The sequence below is a fragment of the Sarcophilus harrisii genome, chromosome 1, assembly GCF_902635505.1.
Source record: "Sarcophilus harrisii chromosome 1, mSarHar1.11, whole genome shotgun sequence".
NCBI lineage: Eukaryota > Metazoa > Chordata > Mammalia > Dasyuromorphia > Dasyuridae > Sarcophilus > Sarcophilus harrisii.
In genome coordinates, this window is record NC_045426.1 from 454,063,447 (window position 1) to 454,085,984 (window position 22,538).

A 22,538-nucleotide genomic window follows, 5' to 3' on the forward strand; every position below is an offset into this window, starting at 1 on the left:
GTACTTGCTTCATAATTGTTTACTAATTAAGTAGAAAAGAATACAACTACATTTAGATTTAATATTTATATACAAGCTTTTTATTCTTATTACCCTATCAGGACTTTTGTAATTTTATGTCTTTTTCATTTATTTTTGAAAGATACTATTAACTTCCTTAGATTTTCCTGTTTTTAAAAAATCTTGAAAATATGAAATAGTTGCTTAATTTTGACATTGTTGCACATAATTTTGGTGTGCATACAGCTTAATACAATTTTAAAAAAATTTTAGAATAAGCTTAAAGAAATTATGGGGAGTTAAAAATGGTAAATAGTTTAATTGGAAAAAGTAAGAAAAAAACTTTAGCTTAAGTTGAAGTGTGCAGTTTGTCAAAACAAGGAAATAGATTTACTATAATGATCTAGTATGAATAAATATTTGAGTTGGGAAACTCATTGAAATGTGTCTCTCTGAAAATTCTACCCATTGCTTTTAAAATAAACAATACATATACATATTATATATATACACATATATATATATACACACACACATATATACATACGTATATATATGATTTCCCCCCAGATTACACAAAAAAACAACTTTAACATCCTTTTTTCAAATTTCAAGTCCCAGATTCTCTCCCTCCTTCCTCTCCCCACCTCATTGAGAAGACAAGCAATTTGACATAGGTTACACATGTAGAGTCATGCAAAATATATTTCTTTTAAGTCATGTTGTGAAAGAAACAGACAAAATAACCTAAGAAAAATTAAAAAAAAAATATGCATTGATATGCATTTAGGTCCATTTGTTCTTTCTCTGGAGATGGATAGCATTTTCATCATAAGTCCTTCAGAATTGTCTTGGATCATTTGTATTATTGAGAATAGCTAAGTTATTTACAGTTGTTAACTGTATACAATGTTCTCCTGCTTCTGCTTATTTCATTTTGCATCAGTTCTTTTAAGTCCAGGTTTTTGGAGAGCATCCTGTTCATTTTTCTTATAGTAAAATAGTATTCCTTCAAAAATCTTCATCATATGCATATCATGTAAAACATCTTGTTCAGCCATTTTCCAGTTGATGGATACTCCCTCAATTTCCAATTCCTTGCCACCTCTATATTTTTTTACATACAAGTTCTTTTCCTTTTTGACTTTTTAATCTCTTTGGGATATAGACTTTGTATTGCTATTATTTGGTCAAAAGATATGCATGGTTTTATGTCCAGTTAGACATAATTTTAGATTATCCTCCAGAATCTATTCTTAAGTCAGACCTTTGAGACTGGTTTATGCTCCTTTTCCATATGAAGGAGCTTCAAATACATGAAGATAGTTGTTCAAAGCATTTCTTCTTTGCTAAATAGCTCTAGTTCCTGCAGCAGGCACTAGATATAATTCGTATTATTGTCTGGTATGTTTCCCATTCTTAGTATCATTTCCTATTCCAGTTTATCATTTACCTCCTTGAAATGTGGCACACACAACTAAACACCATAGTCTAGATGTAGTTTGACCAGGGATATTACAACAGGATTCTCAGTAAAATTCAAAATAACATTTGCTTTTTTTTTTTTTTTTTTTTTTATGTCATTTGTGTTGAATTTGAAGTCCATTAAGTTTGCTTTAGTTTATACACAGATCTGTGGTTTAGCCACTATTTCATATCCTGTTCTTGGATTATCACTAACCCCAAAGTTTTACATTTATTTATTTCATTAAATTTCATAATTTTAAATTTATCTTTTTGGATCTTGCCCTTGTTATTTAGTTTTTTTAACTGCCCCTTCAGGTTTTGTTCTCTTTAGGTTTAATAAACATATAATTTGTGCTTTTATCCAAATCACTGATAAAATATTGACTAGATCTTTTTGATGCTCCAGTAGAGACTTCTCTCCATTTTGCTAGTTAAAACTCTTGCAGTTACAACTTTCTAGGTCTGTTCATTTAGCCAGTTTAAATCCATTTAACTCTGCTATCACTTGGCCTACCTCTCTATCTTATCTACAAAGAGAGGACAAGCATGAGAGACTTTATTAGATGTTGTCTAAAATCTTTGTAATATGGCATTTACCTAGTCCCCTAGTGTAGTAACCCGTCAAAAAAAGAAATTAGATTAGTTGGGTCTGACCGCATCTTGATTAATTTATATTGAGTCTTAGTGAAGACTTTTACTACTTTTACTTCTAAATGTTTTTTAATTTAAAAATACATTCTTTAATTTCCTCCAGGTATCAGTAAAGCTCACTTCTCTGTAGTTTGAAAAATTTATCTGTCTTTTTAAAAAAAAATTGACATTTAGCTGTCTTCAATTTTGGGATTCCTTTTCCATGATTTTTTTTTTCATGATTATTCAAAGATCACCAACAGCAGCTTAGATTCAATTGGACTATTCTGTTTTTGAAAGATATTAATTTATTTGGATGTGTGTTTGTGTTTAAACCGATATATGACATTTATTTTAGCCTATTTATTTGAAACTTAATTGAGATCAACTAGATACTATCTCTCTCTCTCTCTCTCTTTTTTTTTTTTTTTTTTTTTTTTTTTTACCTTCCAGTAAAATCTTTTTGTTTTCTTTATTGGTTTTATTAGGAAAAAAAGTGGGCGTAAAATAATACCCTATCTCCACCTGTTAACATCTGTTTCCTCTAAGTAGCAGTCCCATTCTTTCACTGATGTTACTCTTGACTCCAACATAGCTTTTTTTTTTTAAAAACTTTTTTTTTGTTTTTAGCATTCATTACTAGCTTCATCTGTTTCTGAGGTTTAGCCCTCTGGACATACTATTAACAGTTTCAGTTGTTTCCTTTGTTTCCATTTTCTCTTCTTGTCCTTTAAAAATCTAAATTGATCAGTGTACATTCCTTGGATATTCATATTGGTCTCATTATATTACTCTTTACTGAAATTGTCATTAGAATAGCATTCTTAATATCATTCAATCTTTCTTATCTTTTTCTTATGAATTTTAGGTAATGGGAACCTATTCTTCTGAACTCTTTGAAACTGAACAATTTGAAATTGACTGAAATCTTAAGTATGTTTCAGATTTGGTTGGTTTCCCATTTCCTTTATCTGACATGAACTTTCTAGGATAGATTAATCTTTTCTTTATAAAGTTCCTATCATTTCCACTTTGGCAGTCACTTTGATCAGAATCCTGTTAAGAATAAGAGTTCCTTTTATACACTTTCTTAATGTTTTGAAGAATGAAATACTGTAAAACAAATCAAGAATTAATCATCTGCTCTACTATTAAAAAAGGGAGTGTTTGAGAAGATACTTGGATAATTGAAATTCTCTATCTTTACCCTTTAAAAGGTGCCTCCATCTCAGTTTGTGATCATTTTCTTGAACTCATTCATTTTCTTATTTTGTTTAATAGTCTCACCATAATAACTTATTACTTCTTCCATTGTTTCTCATTCAAATGTTCTATACTATGCTTTGCCTCTGTAGTTTGTGGATTTTTCTCTTGAATATATTATCTTGTTATTTGGTTTAGTTATTCTACCACTTCTATTTTATCAACTTTTTGCATGTCAAATTCTAACATGGTCCTTATGCCTTAAATCCAAACCTCTCTGATTCTCATTGATTAGCCTCTAGAGGTCCCAGGCCAAGCCGCATTTGGTCATTGTTTGGGTCTTGATTGAGTCAGGTTAAATGTAAATGAAAGCAGTCATTTCTGCTTTGGCCAGAAACCCTGTTAACCTCATATTTTATTTTATTTATTTATTTGACTAGGGGAAAGAGAAAATTCTTTCCCCAATTGATAACTAGTCTTAATCACTGAATGGATGAGGCTTCAGTCAAACTGAGACCTGTTGAGGACCATAGCTTAAAAAGGCCCAAGTCTCCCATTGCCTCAAAAGCCATCTCCAGTTGTCCTGATCTACATCTGGCCATCAGACTTAGTGGAAAATGAGGCAGGTAACCTCGCACAGCCCTCTTTCTCTTAAATCCACTTCACTTGGTATCAATGGTGTCATTGGTACCACCAATGGTGTCACCTCCCTGATATCAAGATCCTCTTAGAGAAAGAAGGACAAACAACAGCAACTCTTAACATAGTCATAGTCTAGTTACATATCATCAGAATTTGTAAGATTAAATTTGCCTTGTGTTAACATAATTTACTTTATTATTAGTTTAGATATCTGATATGTAAGAGTTATTTCTTCCCCTCATTTTCAGTAATTTTGTGTCATACATGCTTTTTTTGTGTTATCTGGCTTAATGGATTTTTATGAATTATCTTCCCTTCCACTCATCATTTTCAATTTGAATTCTTTTTGGTCAATTTCTCTTTTCTACAGGCATATTTTATATACAGGTATATTTTAAAAATAAATTTTCACTCTCCTTTCCAAGAAAACTGTCTCTTTAAAAAATAAATAAATAAAAGAAGGAATAAGAAGGAAAAAATGAGCAAAATAGACCAATTCTTAGGGGAAAAAATTTCGTATTATATTCGGTATTTTGCACCTATGGACCAGAACCTCTACCAAGACTAGCGGGGAGATAATAGCTTCTCATATGTCTGTGTTGGGGGACTAGGTTGATCTTTAAAATTTCACTATATTTGGTATTGATACTTCTTTCTATCTGCATTGCTGTTAATTGTATAATGTTGGGATTTTTTTTTTTTTTTTTTTGGCACTGCTTATTTCATTTTGTATCAGTCAATATGTTTTTCCTTTTCTGTGTTTATGCTGTTAGTTTTTTCTTGCAGTACAATAATTTTCCATTACGTTCATTTTCCCACAGTTTGTTTATTTGTTTAATGGACATCTACATTGCTTCCAGTTCTTTGCTACTACTAAAAAGTACTGGTGATCACATAAATTTTTATGGAATTTTTCTTTCAGTGACATCATTAGAACATTATATCTTACAGTGAAATCTTTGAGTGTGAATATTTTAGTCTCTTTATTTATATTTTCAGAATGAATAGATGTCCAGTTTCATTAGCAGAGCATTGGTGTTTCTGTCTAGAGGCAGCTAAGTGGTGAAGTGAAGATTCAAGTTCAAAAGTGTCCTCTGATGTGTGTCCCATGCTATTTTCTTTGCCTTTGCTAACACTGTCCATTATAATTAGACTAATCTCTCTTTCTGTTTTTTAAAAATTTTTGCCCATTTTTAAAAGTCCAGTTCAGATGTTACCTTGTTATCTCCTCCAGGATTTACCCAAGGGTTCTATATCTACCAAGTGCTAAGTGTATTAGTATAGTAACCCTTCCAGAAAAGAAAACAAGGTAAGTTTGTCATGGAATTTTTAATGAAGGGATGCTGGCCTCTAAGAAATCACCTCTTCTCTACCAGATCACAAACCAACGAACCATTCTAGAACAATTCTAGTATCTTGCCTGTGATTGACTTCATTTTTACTAGCCAGTAATTTGAGAGGCTCATAAAGATGGAATTGCTTTAGGCCATGTATTTAACTAAATCATTTTACTGGTAAGGAAAAGGGGTTAAAGACTTGCTTAAGGTCACCTAAGTATAGTATTACCAGTGGTGGGATTGAATCCAGGGTCTTCTGCCAAACCTAGTTCTCAATATTTGAGATGATATTTATCCATTTCAAATAATACAACACACTTTTTGATTTTGTTGTTGGGATTCATGAAAGATTACCGACCTACAAGTGCTTTCATTACCTAGTTTGTACTTTTCACTGGACCAGGAAATCTTATATTCATTAATGGCAGTTAGACACTTTATTATCTCCTTTATGTTTTTTGAATTCTAATTCCCTATTGAAATTTTATAAATTTACAGATTTTATAATTTCCAGTCTGATAATCATTCTCCTTTATAGAAAAAAGCAGCAGCAAAATAGGAATAAAGTAGTTTTTTTCTCTTATCTTTCTGCAACAAGTATATATTCTCTCATATTCATTTTGATGTAGTATAGCTGAAGAAATCCTTTTTTGTTGTTATTTTGAGTACTTACTGCAAACCTTGACTCTTTTTCGCTTCCTGGATCAATGGGGCCTTTCCTCTGTTATTAAATATAATTTTTAATATTCATATTTGTGCCTCCTTCCATGTTTTATACTGCCCTTCAAAAGTCTGAGTACCTTTGATGAGATCTCTGTTTAGTCACATTGTTCTCTTTATAGACATCTCCTTTGTTATCAGAATTCTGGAGAACTGCATAGTCAAGTTAATCAGTAACCATCTGTTGTGTTTACTATATGCTAGACACTATAAGGGCTAAATGCTGGAGATGCAAAGAACAGTAAAAATACAAAAAAGTCTCTGTCCCTAAGGAATTTATGTGCCTATGCAGAAACAGCATGTAAATAAATAGGTATACATATACTGTCACCTTAAAGCAGAAGGTTCAAATGGCCTGGAATTGGGAGATAGAAGATAGGGTAAGAATCAGAAAGGCCTCCTTTGGAAGATGCCATTTCAGTTGAGTCATGAAAGAAGTCAGGGATAAAGAAGAGGCTGAGATGAAAAGAGGAAATTTAGGGTGAGGGGGGTGGGGGTGTCAGTGCAATATCATAGAGATGGGAAATGGAAGAACAACAGGTAAGCTGGCATTTCAAGACCAGAGTATGTATGTGTGGAGCAAAGAAAAGTTTTATTCTTGAAAGTTTCCCAACCCTTTTGAGTCATCTTACCTTTTTAGAGTTTTATATTTATGATAATATAATTCTAATATGTTCTGTTAATGAATTTTGACATTAATTTTTTAAAATTATGTTTATTATTTTCAACTAACAAAAATTTCCCTGATTTTTTTTTGGGGAGAGATCTTTATAACTAATAAACAAATAAAAAAAAAGCTGAAGATATTTTAATTTTGTTATCTGTTAGGAACTTTATATCCTGGCTCCAGGTACCCTGTTGTGAATTGGCCTTGTGGCAGACTCCATTATGTATTCTTACCACCGTATTGCCTTATTTTTTCTTGTTTCTTTATCTTCATTCATGGTTTTTCTCTTTTATCTCCCTCTCCAATGTCATACTCCTATGAGGTTCATAAATTTCCATAAATTAAATATTTTCATGATAGAAAACATTACCCTATCTCCCAAACTATTCCTTTTGAATGGGGAAGAAGTATATTTTAGATATAATTAATTTTGCCAAATAAATAGGTTTCTATTTTCTTTTCTCATTTTAAGAACCTGAGCAAATTTTATGTTATACACAATCTACATAATGGCATATGGACCCATGAATATTGTTTTTGTTTCTCTTTCCTATTGTCTCTGGTCAAGAATACATCATTTTAGTAGGCCAGAAGACTAAATCTCATTCTCCAGTATGGTCTTAGGCAACTGTCCATTTATGTATTGATAAAAATGATTTAATTTGAATTTTAGACAATTGAATAATATTTCCCTTGAATTACATATGGTAAACTTTCTCAGATACTTCATCTTCATTATAATTTTTTTTTTTTTTTTTTAGTTTGTAATGGGATTTGTTTTTCTTGTGTTCTTTTTTTTTTTTATTTAATAGCCTTTTATTTACAGGATATATACATGGGTAACTTTACAGCATTAACAATTGCCAAACCTCTTGTTCCAATTTTTCACCTCTTACCCCCCCCACCCTCTCCCCTAAATGGCAGGATGACCAGTAGATGTTAAATATATTAAAATATAACTTAGATACACAATAAGTATACATGACCAAAACATTATTTTGCTGTACAAAAAGAATCAGACTCTGAATTATTGTACAATTAGCTTGTGAAGGAAATCAAAAATGCAGGTGTGCATAAATATAGGGATTGGGAATTCAATGTAATGGTTTTTAGTCATCTCCCAGAGTTCTTTTTCTGGGTATAGCTAGTTCAGTTCATTACTGCTCCATTAGAAATGATTTGGTTGATCTCGTTGTGAGGATGGCCTGATCCATCAGAACTGGTCATCATCTAGTATTGTTGTTGAAGTATATAATGATCTCCTGGTCCTGCTCATTTCACTCAGCATCAGTTGTGTAAGTCTCTCCAGGCCTTTCTGAAATCATCCTGTTGGTCATTTCTTACAGAACAGTAATATTCCATAATTTTCATATACCACAATTTATTCAGCCATTCTCCAACTGATGGACATCCATTCAGTTTCAGTTTCTAGCCTACTACAAAAGGGCTGCCACAAACATTCGTGCACATACAGGTCCCTTTCCTTCTTTATAATCTCTTTGGGATATAATCCCAGTAGTAACACTGCTGGATCAAAGGGTATGCACAGTTTGATAACTTTTTGAGCATAGTTCCAAACTACTCTCCAAAATGGTTGGATTGTTCACAACTCCACCAACAATGAATCAATGTCCCAGTTTTCCCACATCCCTCCAACAATCATCATTATTTTTCCTGTCATCTTAGCCAATCTGACAGGTGTGTAGTGGTATCTTAGAGTTGTCTTAATTTGCATTTCTCTGATTAATAATGACTTGGAGCATCTTTTCATATGACTAGAAATAGTTTCAATTTCTTCATCTGAGAATTGTCTGTTCATCTTCATTATAAATTGTTCTTTAGCTAATATTTTCCCCCAATAATTGTTTTTCTTTTCCTTTGTCATTTTTTCCTTTTCTTTCAAGTAGATAAAAGGCTTATGAACAAATATTTTAAGTTTATTTTCTATATGGTAGGATGTCCTTGTTACTTTTAATTCTTTGGTTTCTCAACTACTAGGTGTAGAAAAGCTGCATAAAGCTGCTGACCATTTACTGAGTTAATGTAGTTAAACTTCACTATATTTCAGAGGTAACAATGCTTTTTTACTAATCTTTTAAATAAGAATTGAAGAAATTAAATTTCTGACTTTTTTCTCCTCTTCACAGGTATGACTGATGGCAAGCATTGCACTTTCCCACATCTTCCTGGTAGAACCTTTGTCTACAATGCTTCCGAAGATAGATTGGAATTGTGTGTGGATACTGCAGGGCACTTTCCCATTGGTCCTAATGTTGAAGATTTAGTGAAAGAGGCTGTAAGTCAGGCTCGAACAGAGACTACTTCAAGAAGTCGAGAATCAAGTCCCTCACATGGTCTTTTGAAATTAGGTAGTGGTGGAGTAGTGAAAAAGAAATCGGAACAACTTCATAATGTGACTGCCTTCCAAGGAAAAGGGCATTCTCTTGGAACTGCGTCTAGTAGCCCCCACCTCGAGCAGAGATCTAGAGAAGGTCCAGTTGTCAGAAAACATACTACCGGGACAGATTTTGCTGCTAGTTCTGCAAAACCAGATCCTTCTGTATTCACGGCGCCTTCTAGTAACAGTGAGCTTATTCGGATAGCTCCTGGAGTAGTAACAATGAGAGACAGCAGGCAGCTGGATCCTAACTTGATTGAAGCCCAGCGAAAAAAGTTGCAGGAAATGGTTTCATCTATCCAGGCTTCAATGGACAGGCACTTGCGGGATCAGAACACAGAGCAGTCACCAACTGATTTTCCTCAAAGGAAAGAAGTTGTAAGTTCATCAACAAAATCTGGGAGTTTTCAGGCTGGCTTACCTGAATCTTTTACTGTAACTGGTGGTACTGAGCATTTGAATGTGGAAACAACTGGTGGAAATGTGGCAAGTGCAGTAGGAACAACATTTGCCACAAGATCAAAAGCACAAAAAGGAAATTCTGTGGAGGAACCTGAAGAGATGGATAGTCAAGATGCTGACATGACTAATGCAACTGAGCCAATGGATCATTCTTGATTAGTGAGGGGCTAATAAGGGCAGAATGTTTATTGTGAATATGTAATTTTGTTGGCTGGACCACATACATGATTAGTCATTTAAAAGAAAAAAAATCTTGTATGTATACTTCAAAGATTATATCTTGTTATTCAGTGCATGATAGCAAGTGTGTGATTGGCAATAGCTTTTAATATACTCCTGCCCAGGCTGGCTCTGAATTACCTGTAAATTAGTTATAGAAGATGCACTGAGAATGAGTTTCTGCTGTAGATGTGGGTAATTGAAAGCTCTTTGTAATATTAATTCCATGAGAGTCTTAATTCTTAAAACATGTGAAAGTTCTCTTGCTAAAAGTATCTAAGATTATTGAAAAAGCTAGAACTGGGCAAAAATTAAATTTGTTAAAGTTAATGTTATTCCAAATAACTATCCCAGACATTTATTATAGTGTAAAAATACATTTATGTAAATATGAGAACAACCAGAACTGAACTGTATATTAAAATTCATAATACAGTATATTAGACACTTTATATGAACCTGACATTTCCTTAGATTTAAACACATTCATAAGAGTATGTATTCTTGATTAAAATAACTTGGAATAGGGTGTAATGATACACAGTTTTTTTTGGTTTTTTTTTTTTTTTGCCAGTTGAGCAAGATTAAAACAAAAAATGCTATTCTAGAATGATAAAGTGAATTTGATTCCGTTATGTTACTGTCTGAATCAACACAGCCAGTAAGGTGCTCTGTTAGTAAGCGGTAGCATGTTAATATTGTCTGCTGAATCCCAAGCAAGGCAAATGCCACCTAATTTTTTAATCTCACAGAAAGGTTGGTTAGAGAGTGTTGTGGTAGGAAGTGCAATAGATAATGGTAGATAGGTTACATGATCTCCAATTTTCAAAATTTTTCAGTCACAGAGAACTTATCAAATGAGAATTATTCTTTAATGAGTTGCTTTATTCTAAAAATTTGATCAATGGTATTTAACTTGTATATGCTAAGTGTCTTTGTTGAAATTTCTTGGAAACAGGAAATGTTTCCTTTTTTTGGGGAGGGAGGGTTGTTTTTTTTGGGTGCCCATAGGATCATTATTTGTTGGCTTCACTTGAATTTGTGATGCAAATTTTGCTGCATCATACCCTGAGCAACTTGGCATTCACTTAGTGTATTCATGAAATCTTTAGTGCCAGCTTCCTTGAGAAGCAGCTGTCGTGCTTATTCCATAAGACAAAGAATGTTTATCCTGACATGGTATTGCACTATTTTACCTCTTATCCTGCAAATTTGCATTTTGTTATGTGCATTTTGCTTTTACATTCTTCTTCTGTTCACTGAAATTGAGTTTGAATAGATGAAAGACAAAATTTATGTTAATAGTCTCTCCTCTAGAGCATCGAAGGTTTGACTCTTTCTGTTTGTACATGTAAAATGGGTCCATGAAAATTATATTTTAATTTGGAAAAAATCCACAGGTTATCCTATTATATATTTAAAAATCTTTTTTTTTTATCATAAGGAATTGAGGCACTTTAATGCTTCCTGGTTTAAAAAAAAAAGGTTCTCTTTGTGAAAGTACATCATTTGAAGTCACTTAATTTTGGAGAATCTGAACACTTTAAAACTAAACTGAGTGAGGTATGTTTGGGTTAATTTTATCAAGTTTATTTTTTTTTAATTTGGAAACTTTCAGGTTTTTTTGGTTTCTAAATTTTACTTAGAAGAATTTGTCTTTCTGCAGATCAGAGAGTAGGTTGAAGGGAGATTTATAACTAATAATTTTATAGTATGTACTATTTTTGCATAAAATGTGAAATATAACCACCAAGTAACATTTCACATTTGTGTATAAGAACTCTTATGTATAAATCTACAGACTACAGTATCTAACCACAATAATTATTTTGGCTTTCTTGGTCACTAAAATGTACATTTCCTCTTCTTTTACCACAGGGAAACTGTCTAACAAGGTAATTCCTTGCTTCCAGGTAAATCACAGAATCACCTTTTCTTTAACACAAAAATATTTTCTTCACTTGTGACTTTGTATTTTGGATTGATGACTTACAAATCCTGTTTGAATACAAAGTAAAACAAACACAAAGTTAACTTCTCATTTTAAGTTTTCATGCATATCTAATGTGAATCAGAATGTACAAGCCAAAGCAGGAATTTGGTCATAACCTCAGACATTTTATTAATTTCTGTTGCTACAGCATGGCTGCTTACATTACTCTGATGTATGGACATTAGATTAGTAGTTTGGGCTCTCTTGTGTTTAAAGAATAAAAAGCTTGGCTCTGAAGTGATCAGATTCCTAGAAATGATTTTACCCCAATTGAGGTTTTGGATGGTGTAGGTGCTGCCTGATAAAGATAAGCAAAATGACAGATCTTCACTAAATCTTACAGTAAATAGAGGTTCTTTATAATTACTTTGTCTCATTCTATTTAATTACAGTCATCCTTTTTCTTTTACGTGTACAATAATCAAATAGATTGTTGTAGAATTTAACATTGTTCTCTTAGTCCTACCCTTTATGATAGCATGGGAATCACTGTTAATGATCACCAAATTTTTACTTTGTGAGCTGGAAAGTCTTGCAGTGGTCATTGCATTTTTATGTCCTCTTAGAAGTTATGCCATAACTTTAGGTTAACTTTTCAAACTAAGTTTTATTTTATAGTGTTTAGTTTGGTTGAAAATTTTAGATTAATTTCTGCATATTTTCCCTTTCAGTTATCTTTCTTATAGGTAAACTTATCATGTTTGTTGTTAATGGTCCAAATTCAGGGATATCTAAAAACAACCAGAATATTGGTAATGAGTATGGGGAAACCAGTTGAATTTTTAAAACTCATATATAACAACAAAATTGCACAATGCCATGTAGGAAAATATCTATTATTAACTGAATTTTGAACTATGAAAAGATAATACATTCAAGAATAAGTTTAAAAGCCTGAAATTTATTGTTTTTCTTTTCACTATGCTTAAATATTCCTTGGGAAGTTTCTAAGTAGCTAAGAAATTTAGCAGCTGTTGTTGGCTGTGGAAGATATGAAGATAACTTTGCTTTGCAGCAGTATTGGGGTTGATTGGTTGGTGTTCTCCCTCATCCCCCAAATCTGCCTTACTGCTTACCATTGAGATATGACTGAAAAACAGCAGATTTTTTTGGAAATTTTAAAAGTACCAAATTTAATGGAAGGTGAGCAATAATTTTTTTTCAGGGCGTTGAACCTCAGGGAATATCATTTGTAAAGTTTCACATACCAGTCAGTATTGACATCTGTTGAGCATCACTGATATATCATTTGTTAGCTACAAAATGGAAAAGTTTATAACAGTATTATTTTACATGGTTAACTACTCATATAAGCTGCTAGCTAACATTTTCCTATAAATTAACACTTAGGAATGTCTGACTTTTAGGCACAACGTTAATATGCCACTTCTCATATTAATCATACAAAAATTTGACATTGACTTGAACTTTTTATTTATGCAATTATAAAATCTTTATTTTTCAAATCATTATATCATTTTGTTTTTAAAGCCATTCAAGAGTACTTTGATTTGGTTCATTATTAAAATACTGCAGAGAAGAATTTGAGATGAAAAAAAAAATTCTCAATTTACATTTGGGTTATTTTTCCCCCATGGGCCAAATTTTACAACTGATGGCCTTTTAAAATTATTTACAAAATTTAAAATGAATAATAAAATAGATATTCTGAAATAAGACTGCTAGTGATTAGATGAGTTTTGCAAAATTATTTTGTCCTAATGCCCATCATTACTAATATAAAAAATTTATTATTTTGAGGACCAGAAGACCCAGAACTGTTGGTTTTTAAAAAATCATCATAGTTAAATGTATGCTTAGTGAATAAAATAACAAAGGGTACTAACAACATGAGATTTGCCAGATAGCTTAGCAAGTTCTGCCATTTTTGACAATACATAGAAGTGTTAAATGTTTTAATTCATATGTTTAGGATTATTAAATCGTGGGAGTTTTAGCTTTGTTCCAAAACAGCAGGAATCATACAAAATGTGAATTACTGAATAAAATGCCATTACTTGTATATTTGACATTGAATTTTTTTAAATTATGGAATCTTTATGCTTTTATATTACAATATTAACATGATTATTGTCATGTAAAAGAAAAAGAAAACTAGAACTTTTTAGTTGATGTTATTTTTCCTTGTCAATATCAGTTACTTAGTATTTTACATTTTAAGATCTTGCATCCTTTCTAAAATGCAGAATCCCATTTCTGAGCCTTTATGCCTGTGGTAGAGCAATAAAAGACTGAAAAGGTTATTAGTATTTTCAGGTTTATTTGACTTTGAGGATTATTGCCAAGAACTAATGAGTGCACTTTTTGGAGGAAAATGTTATTTAAAATATGTATAAATAAGAAGTAATAGTGTATATATTTAGAAGATAGCAAGTGCTTTAAGTGTTGACTAAAAGAAATTAGCATAGAAGTTACACCATCCCTCACAGCACTGATTGTTATCTAGCACGTTTCGATTTGTTTTATTTGTGATTGCTGTATTAATTACATTTGGGTTTTTTAAATCTGTAATGTAATGATAGTGTATTATAACAGTATATAGTGTACCATATTACACTTCACTGTACAGTATTTGGAGTTTTCTTTGGTTGCTATATTAAAATTATAAGTTAAAACATGCTGCTTTTTTCCCCACCTTCTCCACATTTCACAAATTTTGGTAATCATTTTTAATTCTTAAGTTTCCTTGGAATTATGCCTTAATATGTGATAGATGAAAATTATTTGAATAATCTGAAATATTTGTTACTGCATCAAAGGTTGTTTTATATTTTTCTGTAAGTTAGGTATTATAAAGAGACAAATATTTAAAACATTTTCTTCCTAAATGCAGATTTAATTGTTGAATTTTTAAAACCTGATTTTTAAATCGGGAGCAAAAAAAAGTTTAGCACTGTTAGCCATAAAGTATTGATAATACTGGCTCTGAAGTACCACACAAATAACAAAGACAATATGCTACAAAGCAAGGAATTCTTAACCATTTTTGTGTCCTGAACTCTTTTGGTATTGTGATGGAGCTTTTGAGCTCTCATCTCAGAATAATGCTTTTAAATGCATAAAATAAATTAGGGTTACAAAGGAAATTAAATTAAACTAGTTATAAAAATATTTTAAAATTTTAATAGACTCCAGGTTAATAATCCCTGCTTTAAAGTAAAGACTTTAATTTTGTGTTAATTTTTTATTTAAACTGAATTAGACATGAAAAATGTTCAGAATGTTGCTATAGAGCATTAAGCTACATGTTTTTCCCACCTAATCAGCTAAATTGAATCCTGCATTTGTCTATTTAAATAAGTAGTTCTAAAATACACTTGAGTGATAACTTTTGATAAGTTAATTTACTACCTCCGATTTGTTTTGTATGCCCATCAGAATAAATAGTGCAATAGTGTTGAGTTAGCATGTTTGATAAAGTAGCAATCATAGGGAAATAACTTATTTAAATCACTTGATATTTCATTAAGCCTAAAATTTTATTTAGTCACTTATAGTTGATAATTATTAGAATAAAGCTGATATTTGATGTATCTTCAAAAATTTATATAATCGTTTTATGACTAATACTTTACCTTTTTCTACTAACCAGAGAAAAGCCCATGACTGGTTAAGCTCACTTATTGAGAACAATAGCGATAAATGTCAGAAGCATGGGTTCAGGAGTCTTCAAACTACGGGTCGCAGGCCAGATGTGGCAGCTGAGGACGATTATCCCCCTCACCCAGGGCTATGAAGTTTCTTTATTTAAAGGCCCACCAAACAAAGTTTTTGTTTTTACTATAGTCTAGCCCTCTAACAGTCTGAGGGACAGTGAACTGGCCCCCTACTTAAAAAGGTTGAGGACCCCTGGGTTAGATCATTAAGTGGATCTCTTAGCTTTGTTTGTTATGGCCCTCTTAACCTAGGCCAGCTAGCTGCCTTACCAATTGGCCATTTAGTGCCCTATTCAAAATCAGCCTGTGCCAGTTAATCAGGCCTTAAGAACCTGCTATTTTTCTCAAAGTGGGAAAAGGCCAACAAGAAAGTATAGTTGGACCAAAAAAGCTATCAGCTCAGAAGACACACATATAATGGTAAGGAAATCATTTTTCCTTGTGACTATATATTTCAGATCTAGTTGAGCATCACCTCAGGGACCTCATTCATTTAAAAAGTGAAACAATCAAAAAAAAAAAAAAACTCATAAAAACAAAAAATTCTCCTGGTACCTGAAGGAATTATTTTCTTATCAAGATAACATTGTATATAGTTTACAGAGCAGCAATGTGAAGATGCTTAGACTGTGGTGTTGAGGTTTTTTTCCTATTAAGCCCAGGGCTTGGCCGTCTTTTTTTTTTTTAATAATAATTGGCCTGAGGTCAAATAAATGTGTGAAAATCTCAGAATTTATGTCAGGTTCACATATTGGTCAATTCTGCTTGCAGGGAAAGAAAAATAATACAAAATGGGGATATAAAGTAATGAGACTTGCTTGTGGATTGTCATTTATAACTTTGTTAGGTGAACATGAACTTGGTAACATTGTTGATAGACTGGAACAATTACAAGAAACATGCTATAAAATTACTCCTTGGTGGTGTTTTTATGGCTGTTCTGTATTAATATAAATGATAATGTGTTGCACTGGTGGGCAAGGAATGAAATGGGTGGTATAAATCCTGTGTAGCTCAATCTCAACTGTTTTCACCTATTCTCTTATATAAAATGCTTAAAGGAATATACAGTATCCAAATTCATTAATAAGCAATAGTAAATATTAATAAGTTTGTCTCAATTTGCAGTGAATAATTAGACTTAAAATATAAAAAGAAAAACATGCTTATTGTGTATTCATAGGGCAGTGAGTACATGAATTATGCACATTATTTTTCAGATTTTTATATAATTCAGATTTACAGTAATAAGCCCCTTTGTTGACATAGTTGTAGAGTAAAAGGGTGAAATCTTAAACAGTTCTTTGTACTTGTTTTGCAGATAAATAGAAAGCTATGGCAGGTCATTTTGTTAACACTTGCCAAACAGATAAGAATTTACATGAATTCTCTATAATAATGTTATAGTTCAAGATTCTGTAACTTGTCAACTTCATGTTCTCAAGACACTTAGAAATGTCTGAAAATCACACTTTGAGTTATGCAATTCCATATATATATATATATATATATCTGAGGCAACTGGGGTTAATGACCTGCCCAGTCTCACAGCTAGGAAGTATTCCATATCTGAGGCTGGATTTACAATTACATATATTTTAAACTTACTTTAATCTATATAAATTTGGTGGCAATTCCTTTTTGCAGATCTAGGGAAAATTACTTTTTATAGCTCTTCTCCAGCTTCACTTCCCAGCATCTTGTAGCCTTTTCACCTTGATCCATTCTTTTTTCTCCCAATAATGGGCAGCTTCATTTTCTTCATTTCTCTTCCTTTTAGGAGAGGTTGTAAACATCTCAGATGATGTAAATATCATAGTAGAGTATAAATTTGATAATAGCTGTTTAAATTCACCTGCATTAATAGTTCAGATTTGGGGGATTTAAAAAAAACCTATTTTCTATACTAAATGGGACTATTGATTTTTCCTCTCAGTCGTGTTCCCAGGAGAACTTAATTCTATATTCTGCATATTATAAATATTTACAATTTTATATAATTACCCAACATAGAGTTTAGTCATACTTAAAATATTTTACTTGCCTAGTAAATATATTTATAGGTACTTATGACTTTAGTTGAGACATAAATAACTCATTTTTTAAAAATTCAGTAGGTACTATTGAGTTAAGATTTTTTAGTTTCTCTTAGTGGAGCACAGTCCACTAAACTTTCTGGGAAGGAACTCGAGACTTTTGATTCACTAATAACAATCTCTTTAATGATTTTGGTGTTGTGTGAAGAGTAGTTTTACAAGACTATATTTTTAAAAATATACAAAAACAAATAAGATGATCCAATTTGCAAATCTAAAATAATTCTGTCCTCAAATTTTCTCATAAGAAATTTTCCAATTTGTTAACTTCAAAGCATTCATCACTCCCTGATTGTTTAGTACTTACATGTGTTCATGTCATTATGCCTAGCAGGAATATCCCTAATAGCTAGCACAGTGCCTTACAGATAGTAGGTACTTAATGTTTATTGGATAAATGAATCACTTTCTTGGGATTTTGATATCTGTATTCTTTTCATGCCAAAAGCATAAATATTTTTCTTGTGATAAACCTTAAATAAAAAAAGGAATCACTTAAGAATTATAAAATTCTCATATACTCAAAATTGACTTTTCATTTAAAAATTAAACTGAAAATACAACTAAGTAATTAAATGGAAGAAGGGATAAGAAAATATAAGTATGGTTTAAGATAAGAAACTCAAATAAGACATCTAAAATTCTACAAGAAAATAGGCAAAATAGGTTACACTGAATGGGAGTCTAAAAAATTCTTCAAAGGTACCACTTCAGCTGGTACCTTTCACTAGATGGCAGTATGGAGGGAATGTTTCAATTATTAGTGATAATTTGAGTAAATGCACAGAGGGCGAAAAGGCAACTGCTGGTAATTCAATTTGGCTGAAAGGTAGATTGTGTGAAAAGTAGGTTGGAAACATTCTAGAAGACATGAAATAGCAGTTCTATGGAATTTGCATTTTATTCTTCATGCCATAGGATTAGGGACTATTTAGTCACTTTGGGCATGGAGTAAATAAGATAAATAGTTTGTGTTTCCAATAACAATTTTTTTCTTAATAAAAGAGTTTTTCTACTCCTAGTAGGTTGATAATTGTCCTAGCCTACTGAATAAAATCTCAGTATCAGCAGGGCTTACATGTTGAATGTCAGGCTTTAGATGAATGACATCATTAATCCCTACCTTTTTAAAGGTATGGTAACTTCAATCTTCTACTTAACAGATATAACTTCAAATTTTCTCTAGTAATTCCTACTACCTGGAATCCCTTATCACTTTTTAACTAGTGGATAAGACTAAATCTGAGAGTAGATGGATGGATTGTAGCTAATGGAGGAAAAGAAACAAGTTGGGGAAAAGTCATAACAAAAATTGACTAATAATGCCCCTCATGTTTTTAAGTTAATTTGCAAAAACATGTTTCATGTATTATGTCCTGAGGACTGTAGGACATACAAAGCTTAAATAAGATAGACTCCTGTCATCTTGCCCTCTTCCTCACAAATTAAAATCTTAATACTGAACATGCCCATTACAAAGAACATTACAAAACTTATTTGGGGCTTATTAATGACTAGAAATGAAAAGGAATGGTAGAAAATATGGTAGAGGACTGTATTTCGACTGTTTAGAAGGTATTGCTCAGAAAATTAAAGGGCAATAGTAAGATATTCTTTCCTTTTCCTTATACCTTGTCCCATTTTCCCCTCTGCCAAAAGAACCCTTAGTATCCACAGTGATTCCACTTTTCCACAGATATTAGTGCTTATACTCTTATTCATTTGAAAACATGCTAGACATTCGTGGAGAATTTGCTTAACATCTAATCTGTGTTCTATCCCAAAGGTATTGTAAAGAAAAAAAAAAAAGTTGAAAGACTGTTTTATGTCTTGATATGTAGTGTCTGAATTTTAGAAAAATTGAATGTGAGGAATGGGGGAAATAGGATCAAATCAAGGGATTTGATTATAGTGGGGAAAAAAAGTAAGAGGAGAAATAGTGAATCAAAGAAAAAAATATCTTTGTAGAACCAGAGGTGTCTTGAGTTTTTAGTGACCTGGAGATGAGAAAACTGAAGCTGAGTAAGTTTTAAGTGATTATACAAGATCAAAAAGCCAAGTTCCTTTCAGAGATTGACTCCAAGTCCTGCTTTTTAGTTCAAGGTTCTCTCTACTACACCACATTGCCTCTTAAATTACATAAAGATCGATAATATACTTTTGATATCTCCTAATATTGGTGTTTGATTACTCAGAATTCATGGAATTTAGAGGTGGAAAGGACTTTGAAGATCATGAAGTTCAATCTCATCATGTAACAAACAGGTAAGCAAAATGAGGCCCCCAATGAGAAGAGATTGCCTCAAATTACTCAGGCCTGACTCCTGGTTTGATACTTTTTCCCCCCATTATATCACTGTTGTAATTATATATGGAATTCTTAAAAATTGGTAATAACTGTAAGAGTGAGAAAAATTATGCAGTTATGATTTTATGAAATAGCATGGCTGTATCTATGCTTCTTAGTTGTCCTAGTCCAACACAAGTATTTAATTGAACATTAATCCTGCTATATGCAGATATATGGGTACTGTACCTTTTTGCACAGTAACTCATTACTAGCTTTATTAATTTCATCTAGCCTACAAGATTTTAGTATAGCAATGGCTTTCTTGATTGCTAGGTTAGGTGAAATGAATAACAGATTAAGTGCAGATACTTATGAAGAGATTTAACTAGGAAAAAACATATTAAATTAAATTCTTTAATGAAAATTATATGTATGTCTGGATGGTCAGTTTGACCCTGTCTATAGTACAAAGTGTATGATCACATTGAATTTATTTTGTTACAATTAAAAGATTAGAAATTTAAACCAGAATATATTAAAATGTATATTTTTATATATTGGAAGTGAACCCAGATTCTTAATTGTTTACACTGACATATAAGGTGTTTGTTTCTTTACTACATATAGGTGAAGTTAATTCATAAATGGAACTTGATTCCATTCTAAAGAGGATTTTTGGTATTCCTTATAAGCAGTTTGAAGTATCATAGGCAAAAATCACTTGACCTAATTTGTAGGAAGAAGACATTGATGATTAAAACCCAACACATTTAAAGAACTGATCTTCAGAAAGGTTGGTGTGGGCTCAAACCAGAGGGCCCCAAATACTGGACCACTACATAGGCATCTTGGGAGCCATGCTCCTTCCTTGATCTAAATTAAATATCTGTGATGAACATTTTTGATATCTCTGTAATTCAATTTCTACAAATAGGAATTCCGATTCTGCAGTTGTGAAAGACGAGCAGGGGTTTCTGTTTATATTCCTATTCATAATACGATAAAAGCAGTGCTGAAGATGGTACTTATGAGACTAAGGCTAGTCTCATTCCAACTGGTGATTGGTTTCTTCCTGCTTATATATGTGTGCGTATACATATATATATGTATACATATATATATGAAAATAAACATAATGCTTTTATGAGCATCAAAAACATGAGCTAGTCAACTTTCTGCTATTAGTATTCTATTTGCACCTTCCCATAGTAACTACAGTTGATAATATAATAACAAGACATCTGTACATTTATATCATGTTGGCATAACAGGCTAATGAGATACTATACATATATGTGTATAAAAGCACAACCATTTGAATACTTAAAGAATCGGTGATTTCATTGGTGTGGTCATTCCCCATAGACAATGCAGTCCCTTTATCACTTGGAAGATTTTTGAAACTTGCTGTGGCCAGAAAATTCATCATCCAATCTGTTGACATTCTCTGAACCAGGTCTTAAGTTATAGATCGACAATCTAATTGAACCTATACTTGAAGTCTTTCCAAGTTGGGAGGACCTGTCTGAGCTTGTGCTTTGCTTAAATAACATTGATAATTCAGTGGCAGCTTTACACCATGATGGTGCATCTGAGTAGGATTTTAACTTTTTTAATTTGAGGAGGGGAGGACTGGGGATCCTAAGCAATTTTAAAGAAACAGAATGAGGCTTAAAAGATTATGATCTAAAAATGTGGTAATTTTTTATGTGCTTGCATATATACTAGCATGCTTTTACAGTGTGTTATAACCAGTCTCCCACCATGGGATCACCAGATTTTTAGGGTCTAAAAGCCAAAGTAAATCCTGGACTATGGCTGAATAATTCTACTTAACCACTATTTGCCTCAGTTTCCTCAACTGTAAAAAGGAGATAACAGCACTTACCTAAGCAGGGTTGTTGTGAGGATCAAACAGGATATTTGTAATGCACTTACCATGATGCCTAGCACATAGTAAATAAATGCTTATTTTCTTTCTTGAAACACATTCATAATTTTCTCTCAGAGTTTCTGCAGTTAAATAGTAAATATTGGCTTTTGTGTTTGGTTTTTTTTTAAAAGCCTTATATGAATTCCATGACTCTATCAAAAAGGCTGTTTGATATATTTAACACCTCCAAAAATAACAAAAGTTAACATTTTCTAAAAAGTTTTGATTTTTAATGGACTAGTTTTACTATTTTCTGCTAAAACTTTTAAGTTGTGTTTAACAAATTGATAGAGCATGCCAGGGAGTTATTAAGTTACTTTATTTGTAAAACTGAAGGATTTGGAGGAAAGAAGCTATATAAGGTCACCATGTGCAAAATTTCTTTTTTCTAGCATACCTTTTCACTTTGTTCTGTAGGTAGGGTGGAATAAGGAAAAATGGAGAAGGCATCAGGCAAAGGTAAAAATAGTGAAATTTTAGTCTTAGTCTTGGAGAAGGTCTTGGAAGGGAACTGCAGTACTATTGGCTAAAACCATATCTATCTTCCACCACTTGAATGTTAGGCCTCGGGGAAATTTAGGATAAGAGGTTAAGATAAAGCCTCCTTTGATTTATATAGAAGAGCTTTAAGGTTTGATGAACACTATAATAGCAACTATGAAGCATTTAATAACTTGGTTTGCAAAAACAAGGTTTTGCAAAATATTTTAAGTTTTGCAAAACTCTTAAAATTATGCTATTTCATTTAATCCTTATATAATCTTAGGAGGCAAGTGCTATTATCCCGAGGAAACTTAGGCAAAT

General features: G+C 32.0%; 1 protein-coding gene across 1 annotated transcript in view; it reads left to right on the top strand.

The window, feature by feature from the left end:
• Nucleotides 1-14,378, top strand: part of VCPIP1 (valosin containing protein interacting protein 1) — a 35,418-nt gene extending 21,040 nt beyond the window's left edge. Inside the window, exon 3 of the mRNA XM_031946326.1 lies at nt 8,814-14,378. Within this exon, the coding sequence (XP_031802186.1) occupies nt 8,814-9,682 (869 nt within the window). The 3' untranslated portion in view covers nt 9,683-14,378. The remainder of the gene's footprint in view (nt 1-8,813) is intronic.
• The last annotated feature ends 8,160 nt before the right edge of the window (nt 14,379-22,538 follow it).